At 37.6% G+C, this 12,020-nt stretch overlaps 1 protein-coding gene across 16 annotated transcripts in view; it reads left to right on the top strand.

Annotated features, from left to right (window-relative positions):
• MYO9A (myosin IXA) overlaps positions 1–12,020 on the top strand; it is a 242,739-nt gene that overhangs the window by 191,955 nt on the left and 38,764 nt on the right. For all 16 annotated transcript variants that reach the window (XM_069595547.1, XM_069595546.1, XM_069595551.1 and 13 more), the window contains 5 exons: positions 3,209–3,351; positions 6,258–6,481; positions 6,962–7,078; positions 9,048–9,236; positions 9,667–9,714. In XM_069595547.1, the coding sequence (XP_069451648.1) occupies positions 3,209–3,351; positions 6,258–6,481; positions 6,962–7,078; positions 9,048–9,236; positions 9,667–9,714 (721 nt within the window). The remainder of the gene's footprint in view (positions 1–3,208; positions 3,352–6,257; positions 6,482–6,961; positions 7,079–9,047; positions 9,237–9,666; positions 9,715–12,020) is intronic.

The raw sequence follows: 12,020 nt of genomic DNA, 5'->3' as shown, positions 1-12,020 counted from the left end.
ATCGAGTCCGTGATGTCATCCAGCCATCTCATCCTCGGTCGTCCCCTTCTCCTCCTGCCCCCAATCCCTCCCAGCATCAGAGTCTTTTCCAATGAGTCAACTCTTTGCATGAGGTGGCCAAAGTACTGGAGTTTCAGCTTTAGCATCATTCCTTCCAAAGAAATCCTAGGGCTGATCTCCTTCAGAGTGGACTGGTTGGATCTCCTTGCAGTCCAAGGGACTCTGAAGAGTCTTCTCCAACACCACAGTTCAAAAGCATCAATTCTTTGGCGCTCAGCCTTCTTCACAGTCCAACTCTCACATCCATACATGACCACAGGAAAAACCATAGCCTTGACTAGACGGACCTTAGTTGGCAAAGTAATGTCTCTGCTTTTGAATATGCTATCTAAGTTGGTCATAACTTTCTTTCCAAGGAGTAAGCGTCTTTTAATTTCACGGCTGCAGTCACCATCTGCAGTGATTCTGGAGCCCCCAAAAATAAGGTCTGACACTGTTACCACTGTTTCCCCATCTATTTCCCATGAAGTGATGGGACCGGATGCCATGATCTTTGTTTTCTGAATGTTGAGCTTTAAGCCAACTTTTTCGCTCTCCTCTTTCACTTTCATCAAGAGGCTTTTTGGTTCCTCTTCACTTTCTGCCTTAAGAGTGGTGTCATCTGCATATCTGAGGTGATTGGTATTTCTCCTGGCAGTCTTGATTCCAGCTTGTGTTTCTTCTAGTCCAGCGTTTCTCATGATGTACTCTGCATATAAGTTAAATGAGCAGGGTGACAATATACAGCCTTGACATACTCCTTTTCCTATTTGGAACCAGTCTGTTGTTCCATGTCCAGTTCTAACTGCTGCTTCCTGACCTGCATACAGGTTTCTCAAGAGGCAGGTCAGGTGGTCTGGTATTCCCATCTCTTTCAGAATTTTCCACAGTTTATTGTGATCCACACAGTCAAAGGCTTTGGCATAGTCAATAAAGCAGAAATAGATGTTTTTCTGGAACTCTCCTGCTTTTTTGATGATCCAGCGGATGTTGGCAATTTGATCTCTGGTTCCTCTGCCTTTTCTAAATCCAGCTTGAACGTCAGGGAGTTTACGGTTCACGTATTGGTGAAGCCTGGCTTGGAGAATTTTGAGCATTACTTTACTAGCATGTGAGATGAGTACAATTGTGTGGTAGTTTGAGCATTCTTTGGCATTGCCTTTCTTTGGAATTGGAATGAAAACTGCCCTTTTCCAGTCCTGTGGCCACTGATGAGTTTTCCAGATTTGCTGGCATGTTGAGTGCAGCACTTTCACAGCATCATCTTTCAGGATTTGAAAGAGCTCAACTGGAATTCCATCACCTCCACTGGCTTTGTTCATAGTGATGCTTTCTAAGGCCCACTTGACTTCACATTCCAAGATGTCTGGTTCTAGATTAGAGATCACATCATCATGACTCTCTGGGTCGTGAAGCTCTTTTTTGTACAGTTCTTCTGTGTATTCTTGCCACCTCTTCTTAATATCTTCTGCTTCTGTTAGGTCCACACCATTTCTGTCCTTTATCGAGCCCATCTTTGCAGGAAATGTTCCCTTGGTATCTCTAATTTTCTTGAAGAGATCTCTAGTCTTTCCCATTCTGTTGTTTTCCTCTATTTCTTTACCTTGATCACTGAAGAAGGCTTTCTTATCTCTTCTTGCTATTCTTTGGAACTCTGCATTCAGATGCCTATATCTTTCCTTTTCTCTTTTGCTTTTTGCCTCTCTTCTCTTCACAGCTATTTGTAAGGCCTCCCCAGACAGCCATTTTGCTTTTTTGCATTTCTTTTCCTTGGGGATGGTCTTGATCCCTGTCTCCTGTGCAGTGTCACGAACCTCATTCCATAGTTCATCAGGCACTCTATCTATCAGATCTAGGCCCTTAAATCTATTTCTCACTTCCACTGTATAATCATAAGGGATTTGATTTAGGTCATACCTGAATGGTCTAGCGGTTTTCCCTACTTTCTTCAATTTGAGTCTGAATTTGGTAATAAGGAGTTCATGATCTGAGCCACAGTCAGCTCCTGGTCTTGTTTTTGTTGACTGTATAGAGCTTCTCCATCTTTGGCTGCATAGAATATAATCAATCTGATTTCAGTGTTGACCATCTGGTGATGTCCATGTGTAGAGTCTTCTCTTGTGTTGTTGGAAGAGGATGTTTGCTGTGACCCCATGAACAGTATGAAAAGGCAATATGATAGGGTACCAAAAGAGGAACTCCCCAGGTCATTAGGTGCCCAGTATGCTACTGGAGATCAGAGGAGAAATAACTACAGAAAGAACGAAGGGATGGAGCCAAAGCAAAAACAATACCCAGTTGTGGATGTGACTGGTGATAGAAGCAAGGTCTGATGCTGTAAAGAGCAATATTGCATAGGAACCTGGAATGTCAGGTCCATGAATCAAGGCAGATTGGAAGTGGTCAAACAAGAGATGGCAAGGGTGAACGTCGACATTGTAGGAATCAGCGAACTGAAATGGACTGGAATGGGTGAATTTAACTCAGATGACCATTATATCTACTACTGTGGGCAGGAATCCCTCAGAAGAAATGGAGTAGCCATCATGGTCAACAAAAGAGTCCAAAATGCAGTACTTGGATGCAATCTCAAAAATGACAGAATGATCTCTGTTCGTCTCCAAGGCAAACCATTCAATATCACAGTTATCCAAGTCTATGCCCCAACCAGTAATGCTGAAGAAGCTGAAGTTGAGCGGTTTTATGAAGACCTACAAGACCTTTTAGAACTAACACCCAAAAAAGATGTCCTTTTCATTATAGGGGACTGGAATGCAAAAGTAGGAAGTCAAGAAACACCTGGAGTAACAGGCAAATTTGGCCTTGGAATGCAGAATGAAGCAGGGCAAAGACTAATAGAGTTTTGCCAAGAAAATGCACTGGTCATAGCAAACTAATATGATTATATGACAATAACTCATATAAATGGTGGTTTTAGTTAACATCTCTGGATCTCATTTCTGTTTTCAAGATGAGGAGACTATCATTTACTTTCCAGATGAAGTTTAACTGTACAATTGAAGATTAAATATGACTTAAGCTTAACTGTGAAGGTTAAATGAATTAATTCATATGAAAGTTGTTTATATAACTTAAAGTCATATACAGATAATGTCAATAGGACATGCTGATTGCCATTTTTACCTTTTTTTTTTTTTTCGCTTAACAGACCTCAGAGAGCTAAGATGAGGTTCTGGGCCAAAGGGAAACAAGGAGAGAAGAAGACTACCAGAGTGAAACCTGATACCCACTCAGAGGCTTCAGCACTCTCTGCTGGCTCAGATATGATTCCAGCTCCGCAGTTTCCAGATGGTAAAAATGGACAAAGGGTGGAGATTGTCTTCATAATTTGTTTACTCATTCTGAAAGTTTTCTATCCCTCTAGTATTTGTAACAGTAATTCTCTTGGCAAGATATTCTAGTGAGATAGGACCAAGATTGTTAAATCCTTCCTTAACTAAAAGATAATTATAGAATTACATTTTACCTATAAGAGTAGTATTTCCTTCAAGGAAATACGGCACCAAAACAATGAAGTAACAACAAATTCAAGAGTAATTGCGAATCTTTGATTAGCCTCAGTTTTCTAAAGTGTAAAAATTTAGCCACCATTCATTCACCTAACAAATATATATTCCTGCTGCTGCTGCTGCTAAGTCGCTTCAGTTGTGTCTGACTCTGTGCAACCCCATAGACGGCAGCCCATCAGGCTCCCCCATCCCTGGCATTCTCCAGGCAAGAACACTGGAGTGGGTTGCCATTTCCTTCTCCAGTGCATGAAAGTGAAAAGTGAAAGTGAAATCGCTCAGTCGTGTCCAACTCTTAGCGACCCCATGGACTGCAACCTACCAGGCTCCTCCGTCCACGGGATTTTCCAGATGAGAGTACCGGAGTGGGTTGCCATTGCCTTTTCCATATATATATTCCTAGTAAAAATTAGTAAGATAGCAGCAGCTAATATTTGATTGTTTACTATGAAAAAGGCACTGTGCTAAGCATTTTGGATGTATTAACTCGATCCTCAGCCATTTTTTGAGGTTGGTATGATTATTTTTCCCACTTTACAAATGAGAAAGCTGAGGCACAGAGAAGTTATTTGCTTATACACGTATAGCAGTTGTTAGAGCTGAGATCTGAATTCAGGCGAACTGGCTCCAGAGTCCGTGATCCTAACTGTTGTGCTAAAAGATCTACTATATGTCAGTTGCTAGGACTTTAAAATGGTAGCTGTTATTTTAATTTTGGGGCATCAATCATAGCACATAACAGGTACCCAACAGTTAGTTCATCTGTTGATACGGTTTCTCTAAATGCTAGAATCACTGACTCTCCAAGGATTCCAGTAATTCCAACATTTGAAGATTAGCCCTTTCTCTCTAAGCCCTTTGCTCAAGTATGTATGAGCATTTTTAATTACTATGTAAAGATGCCAGCTATCTTCAATGGGGGGATATACATCAGAGGTGGCTATGTGATAATGAGTGGGTAAAATACCAATGAGGGGGTGAAATGTCAGTATTGAATAAAATAGAAATAGGCCCTAGGAAGAAAATTATTACCTCTAAGTAAAAATGAAACAGACCAAGTTAAAATAAGTAAATAAAACTTGTCACATCTAGGCTAAGATAAAAATAAAGGGACAGAGGATAAGATAAGACAAAGGGAGGAAAGATGATCAAGTTTCACAGAGGCATGGATCAACCAGAACAGAAGCACCTGTGTGTCAGAGGGAAAACTGATAGAAATTTAATTAGAATCCTGTTTTTCTGTCTTGTGACTCTGCTCCTATCAGTTTGCAAACTGATATGGGTAAAACCAGTAGTAAATCACGTGAATACTACAAGTTTAGTTTGGAAAATTTGGACTTCCTACAAGGATCCATTTCTTATGTTTTATCTGTTTTATAGTAGTCATTCTAAATTTTTCATTTTTCACAGTTATATTCTCTACTGCTTATTTCCAAGAAGGAAATAGGAAATTCTTTGAGTCTTTGCTTGATAAGGATACATGTATAAAAATTAAAATTGTACCTTTTTATTTATCTTTGAGTAAAAATTTATTAAAGTAGCCCTTGTTTTTAAGGCTGAACTAGGATTATAGATAGTTTCTTTAGTAACCGTTATTTCTTTCAGTATAAAGAAAGATATTATTTTTTAAATGAAATAATTAAATACTTGTATATCTAGCTTATATAATGGAATTAATATCAGTTGACACCAGTTTGAATATACTTGTATCCTCTCTATGTCTTCATATTTTTTATTCTGGTGCCATATCTGAAATTTAGTTTGTCTCATTTCGTGCCTATTGTGGCATTTAGCATATAGAAGGCTACTTGTTTCCCTTTATTATCAGAATTAAGCTTTTAGATGGAATGAAGATATACCATTGGCCAGAAGATAAGGTAAATATGTGTGAGAAAAACAGGTTTGTGAAATGGGACCAACATTCTCATCAAGCCCCAGGTAGGCATTGGCAAATCCAATGTAGTTCTAGATTCCAGTGGACTACATGGAACCAAATTTCTCTGGTATAAACAATTGCAGAAAAATTTTGTTGTGTTTTCCAATATTATATACAAAACTGGTTCAGTCTGAGAAATTAATACAATTTTGAGGGAAGTATGCATATGAAAGAAAATCCTAAATAGTAAAGAGACCTAAGCAGAAGTGAACCAATTGGGTTACCTTGCTCCCTAAATAGAGGTTGCCAGGCTAACACCAGATATTGTCACTGAAACATTTATGGCTTTAGACCCTAGTAAAGAAATAATACCAATTATCAAGCTTCACTGATTTATTGGGTTTGTATAAGCTGGTTGTTCTTTCAGACAGATGTAGTAAAGCTCTGACTGGGTTAGCAGTCAACATTGAACATCCTAGTGTGACTGTGTATGCTTCTTTTCTTTGGGACTGAGATCTTTGGAATCCAGGCTTCAGTTGTATACAACGCTTCCATCCAGGTTTTCAGTGTCAGACCTCATCTCTTTGGGACACCTGATAGCATTTCCCATTGGAAAATGATAATTCTTAAATAAATATCAGTACAAACGTACAATCTGGATTTATTGCCTGTCTGACCCCAAACATTAATATTACTTTTCAGATACTTACTTATTTCCTTTAGTGACTTAGTAAAGGAACTTGAAAAGAAGGTGTGGAGGTTTCAGTATTTTTACTAAAAAAATTTTTGTTTGGATACTCTATCTTGGTTTACAGAATTATCTCATAATCACCCAACACCTCCTTTGAGTCCAGAATTGCCTGGGAGTTGCCGAAAGGAATTCAAAGAGAACAAAGAGCCTTCTCCAAAGGCAAGGCGCAAGCGAAGTGTGAAGATCAGCAGTGTGGCTTTGGAGTCTATGCACTGGCAAAATGACTCTGTCCAGATTATAGCAAGTGCCAGTGATTTAAAAAGCATGGATGAATTTCTTCTGAAAAAGGTATTCAGGCCCCTAAGCAGCTTTGACTGTGGAATGTTTGTATATCAGGATATGCCCCCTAAAGTACATATGCTTCAGTAAGTTAGAGGGTCTGTTTCTTTATCAGAAATGTGCAAATCATAGAATATGCATGAGTCAGACTGGGTAGACGGAATTTAAGGTTTTAGGCTGTACTTTTGACTTCACTTTTACTGTTACTGTCACATTGCATTCCATATGTTAAGGTGAGGTTTGTCATTATACACTTTCTGAGTTGTTTTCTGGTAGCAAAATGATTGAATTATACAGTATTAGAAGAGACCTTGGAAATTATCTCATAGTAATAAAACTTTGGCTGTCTAGTCATGTTTTTATCTGGGTCCCATGATAATTTGCCCTTTCAGGATGGTCATTGTTGAAGAAACAATATGTGTCCAGTGTGGCATTCATTTCTTTTCAATTTAGTTGATTGTGTACAAAAACTCTTTCTGTGGTCCCCAGATGAATGACCTAGATAATGAAGACAGCAAGAAAGACACACTAGTGGATGTTGTATTCAAGAAAGCCCTGAAAGAATTTCGGCAGAATATCTTCAGCTTTTATTCGTCTGCATTGGCGGTAAGTTGGACTGTGTCAGGAGATATTCAGAAGTTCAACATATGAAAAATTTGACAACACCATAAAAATAATGCAGGGCTATGTTCAATTAGAGATTTCTCCAGTGTCTTCTTTAGTTTTAGGGATAGATATGGAAAAGCATACTGATTGACCTCTGATTAATAACACCCTTTAATTTCCTTGAGTAGCCTTTTTCCCCCTCTTGGGGGTATATTTTCATCTTCTTAGGATATTGAAGAGAAGGAAATGGCAACCCACTCCAGTGTTCTTGCCTGGAGAATCCCAGGGACGGGGGAGCCTGGTGGGCTGCCGTCTGTGGGGTCGCACAGAGTTGGACACGACTGAAGCGACTTAGCAGCAGCAGCAGGATATTAAATTCAAATACTCTAGCCATGATTATTTTTCACTCAGTGGCGCTCTATTTTTGACCTCCTGTGATCCTTTTAGCTCTGGCTCCAGCTTCTAATTCTCATTTATGTTGGAATTATTATACTTTTTTATCCCATAGAATTAGGAACGTTTATGTTTAATAATCTCTGTGTGTGAGTTTTTTTCACTTTTACTTTACCTTGAAATGGCAAACCCACTCCAGTATTCTTGTCTAGAAAGTCCCGTGGATGGAGGAGCCTGGTGGGCTACAGTCCATGGGGTCACAAAGAGTCTTGTACATGACTGAGTGACTTCACTTTCACTTTTATACTTTCATGTGGTGTTCATATTTTAGAAAATTTATTCCTGGTGCTAAAGTATATAGTAACTAAATACTTTTGATCTATAGGATATTAGTATTTCTTGAATTGTCATATTCTATAAAAAATAATTTGTATTTAATTTATTTTTCTTTGTTCAACCTATAATTTTATGTGAAAAGTGAGAAAACTTTCCTGTGTATCTTCCACTCAGTATATGGGGTTTTGGCCTTTTGCAAATAGAAACCAGACAGTCTTAGAGAGCAGTAATTTCATGACCATAATAAAGTAGTAATTAGACTATGGCAAATGACTAGGTTTGGATAGGGACAATATTGGCCATATTTTTCCAATCCTGCCAACTACTTATCCTGCTTCACACCTATATTTTCTAGATTAGGGATCAGTGCAGTTTGAATCACATAGGAAGGACCAACATTATAAACTGGAGCTTGATAGTGGTTTTATAATCTTGGATCAAAGAGAGTCAACCTCTAATTCTGAGAAAGTGAAAGAGAAATAAATTTTAAATATATATAACATGTTTTGGTCACTGAAATGCTATTTTTTCTTTCTCATGGAGAGTCTACACCTCATTTAAATTTAAAAGGAATTCCATGTAGATCCCATTGCAAGAAATATAGTGTTTTTTTTAGGCATGTCATTCTTCCTTGGAAAAATGAAAAAGTAAAGTTAGCTAAGTAAAGTTAGTAAAATTTACTTAATGTTTCACTAGGCAAGAATTCAGGTATTCACTTTTAAGGCAGAATTATCTAAATAAGATTCATTTCTGGAGAGATAGGTAATTAAGAGGTATGCAAATAACCTTCATACCTGGTGGCTCAGATGGTAAAGTGTCAGCCTACAATGTGGGAGACCTGGGTTCAGTTCCTGGGTCAGGAAGATCCTCTGGAAAAGGAAGTGGCAACCCACTCCGGTACTCTTGCCTGGAAAATCCCGTGGACTGAGAAGCCTGGTAGGCTATAGTCCATAGGGTCACAAAGAGTCAGACACAACTGAGCGACTAAACTTTCAAATTCCCAGGACTTTCTCCAATTATTACATTGTTTAAACTATTAGGTATTTTTTTAAAATATAGCAGGTTTTATTCTCCAAACATTCCAAAGCAGAGTGGGAGTTTACAAATACCACATGACCTCATGGGCATGCCCATTAGAAAGCGTAATTTTTATTCAAAATACTACCCAATGAAAATTTAATCAGTCTTCTCTATATAAAGAATTTCTTCTTAAAACCTTATTTTTCTTATTGTTTAATAGGTAGATGATGGGAAAAGCATACGATATAAAGACCTCTACGCACTATTTGAACAGATTTTGGAAAAGACCATGAGGCTTGAGCAGCGAGATTGGAGTGAGTCTCCAGTCAGAGTTTGGGTTAACACTTTTAAAGTGTTTTTAGATGAATATATGAATGAATTCAAGACTTTGGAATATATACCCACAAAGGTAAAATATATTTTGATTTCTAAAAGAATTCAATTATGAATTCTTCTTAAGAGTCTAAGACATCTAGTATTTGAGAAAAGCACTGCAGTGAACATGTCAGCTTTGCCCTACTTCAGATCCAGCAAACTCCATTCGCTCTTACAAGTTGATCAGACTGTATTATCTAAGCCTTCTTCAATTAATACATTTTTCACTGAATTAAAATATAATGTTAAGAATGCTGTTGCTGTAAGATTATACCCTCAGCTTTGCTAGAGATCAGTACATGAATTTCATTTTGGAAAACAGTGGTTTTCGTCATTTCATTGTATCATCTCGTGACTTTCATGTAAGGACCCATAAATTTCTCCTTGAATTAGGTTTTAGGAAAGAAGTAAGAAAGTATATTAGTTTTTATTATATCACAGTTTCTGTATTTCTTTCCCACCAGGTGCCAAAAACAGAGAGAAAGAAAAGAAGGAAAAAAGAATCTGATTTAGTAAGTTGTAATCTGTCTTTTTTTGCCCTGTGTTATAAAGTAATTTTTAAACTATAGCAGTCTGAAGTGTATCATACAATATTTCTCTGGGTATATTTAAGGAATAAGTTTATCAGATGTCTAGGGGGTAATCGTTTATGCCTTTACAAAAATTTAGAATGACAAATATGTCTTGAATTCTTTGACTTGACTTATTATTAATGATGGCTTCCTAAAATGGCAGAAAACAGAAATGTTTACTCATGAAAGTTACAAACAAATATGACCCTTTTGCAGAAGTAGGGACTGGGAAGTCACTTTTTTAGGAGCTCTCTCTCTGTTGTAAAGAATATGAGGACTATTTAGGAATTTACAAAGATAAGTCCTTCTAATTCAAAAGACATTCCCAAAGGCATTTGAGTATATTTTATCATTGTTCATGTTCTTATCTTTTGTATTATCTCTATTACATACTTTACCATAATCTCTGTAATTAGAAGGATGTGTTAAGCCCCAGAGGAGCGCAGAATCTGCTTGTGAAGGCAGGCATTTAAAAAATTACTAGTTTCAGATGTGATAAATATTATGATAGAAATAGTACAAAGTGCTGTTGAAATACAAAGAGAATGAAGGAATACTTTGCAGAAGAAAAGATAATTTTGCAGGTTCTTAACACGCAAGTAGTAGTTTAGACAGGCCGTGTCTAGCCAAAGGGAAAGAGTATGTCCAAAGACATGTGAATGAAAAACCTGGCATGTTGAGCCAGTAGCTTTAACAGGTTCGAGTATTGCGTGTTTATAGGGGAGCTAGAAAAGAAGGTAGAACTCTGGTAGGTACTCTGCCTTCAGAATATATCTAATATCTGACCATTTCACATTGCCTCTACTGCTATTACAATAGTCTAATAACACTTTGCGAAAGTGAAAATGTTAGTTGCTGAGTTGTGTCCAAGTCTTTGCAATCCCATGGACTGTAACCTGCCAGGCTCTTCTGTCCATGGAATTCTCCAGGCAAGAATACTGAAATGGATTGCCATTCCCTTCTCCAGGGGATCTTTCCATTCCAGGGGATAGAACCCAGGTCTCCCACATTGCAGGCAGATTCTTTACCATCTGAGCAACAGGGAAGTCCAATACACTGTGTGTTGTGTTCTGATTGGTCTGCCTTCTTATATTCTTCTCCCCTTACAGTTTTTTAAATAATAGCCATAATGACCATTTAAAAATAGAAATCAGGTCATGTTCCTCCTCTACTCAGATCTCACAAGTAACTTACAGTGTTACTCAGAATAAAACCCAGAGTTCTTACTGTCTGTAAGACTTGACATCCTCTTGATCGTGACTTCTCTAAGCTTCATTTCCTCCCACTCCTCCCCCATTCCCTCTGCTTCAGCTGCGTTTGCTGCCACCATCTTCTCTTCCTTCTTCTCTGGTTGTTTCCCTTCCTCCTCCTATCTTCTTCGCTTTCCCCTGAAAATGTTAAGCTTTAGGACCTACAGAACCTGGGTACACCCCTGCCAGTGGCAATTCTAATCCTAGAATAATTTTTGTTAACCTTAAACTTACTAATAAATCAGGATTATAAATCATTCCGTATCACTTGTAAACCAAATTTTGAGGTTCTTTAGATCATTGCTTGTCACTTTTCCACTTTGTGTTTTAGAAGCATGATCTGATTCTAGTTTTAGCATGATCTTACTTCTTAAGATCTGAATCCTGAAAGTAGGGTATCTAAACCCTTTAGCCTGGCTTATTCTTATTCACCAATGGAGGGTTTTCCAATGGAGAAACCTTAGACAACTTAATCCTTTTGAGACTCAATGTCCTCATGTATATAATAGGAGTATATATTATATAAGACAGGAGTAATGCCACCTACCACTGAGAATTTTTGAGATTGTATATGAAGGAAAGGGTAGGCAAGGCGGAGGAATGGTAGGAAGGTGCCTGTTATTAACAGGTAGTGTTTAGGCCTTTTATGCATTTTAAGCCTTAAAAGAGTAGTCTTTTTCATGTCTATATGGGAGAGAACAATACCTGAAGATAGAAATGAGTAAAAGCGTATGACGTTTTTAAAAAGAGACAATTCATTAATTCAACAGCTGTTATATTTCAGGGCCTGTGATAAGTGTAGGTAATAGAAGGAAATATTAATAAATATATAAATAAATATTTATACTTAAGAGCATTCAAATTAAAATAAACAACAGTGATTTTCTACTTTGTCCATCTATGAGCAAAACTAAAAATAAATTAGTTTCCTGGAAAGATAAATAAACATATAGATATTTTTCCAATACTGCAAATAGGGGGTTTTATTTGCATAAC

The sequence above is a fragment of the Ovis canadensis genome, chromosome 7 (assembly GCF_042477335.2).
Source record: "Ovis canadensis isolate MfBH-ARS-UI-01 breed Bighorn chromosome 7, ARS-UI_OviCan_v2, whole genome shotgun sequence".
Lineage (NCBI taxonomy): Eukaryota > Metazoa > Chordata > Mammalia > Artiodactyla > Bovidae > Ovis > Ovis canadensis.
Note: the sequence above shows the minus strand (reverse complement) of the source record. Positions and strands in the feature narration are given on the sequence as shown.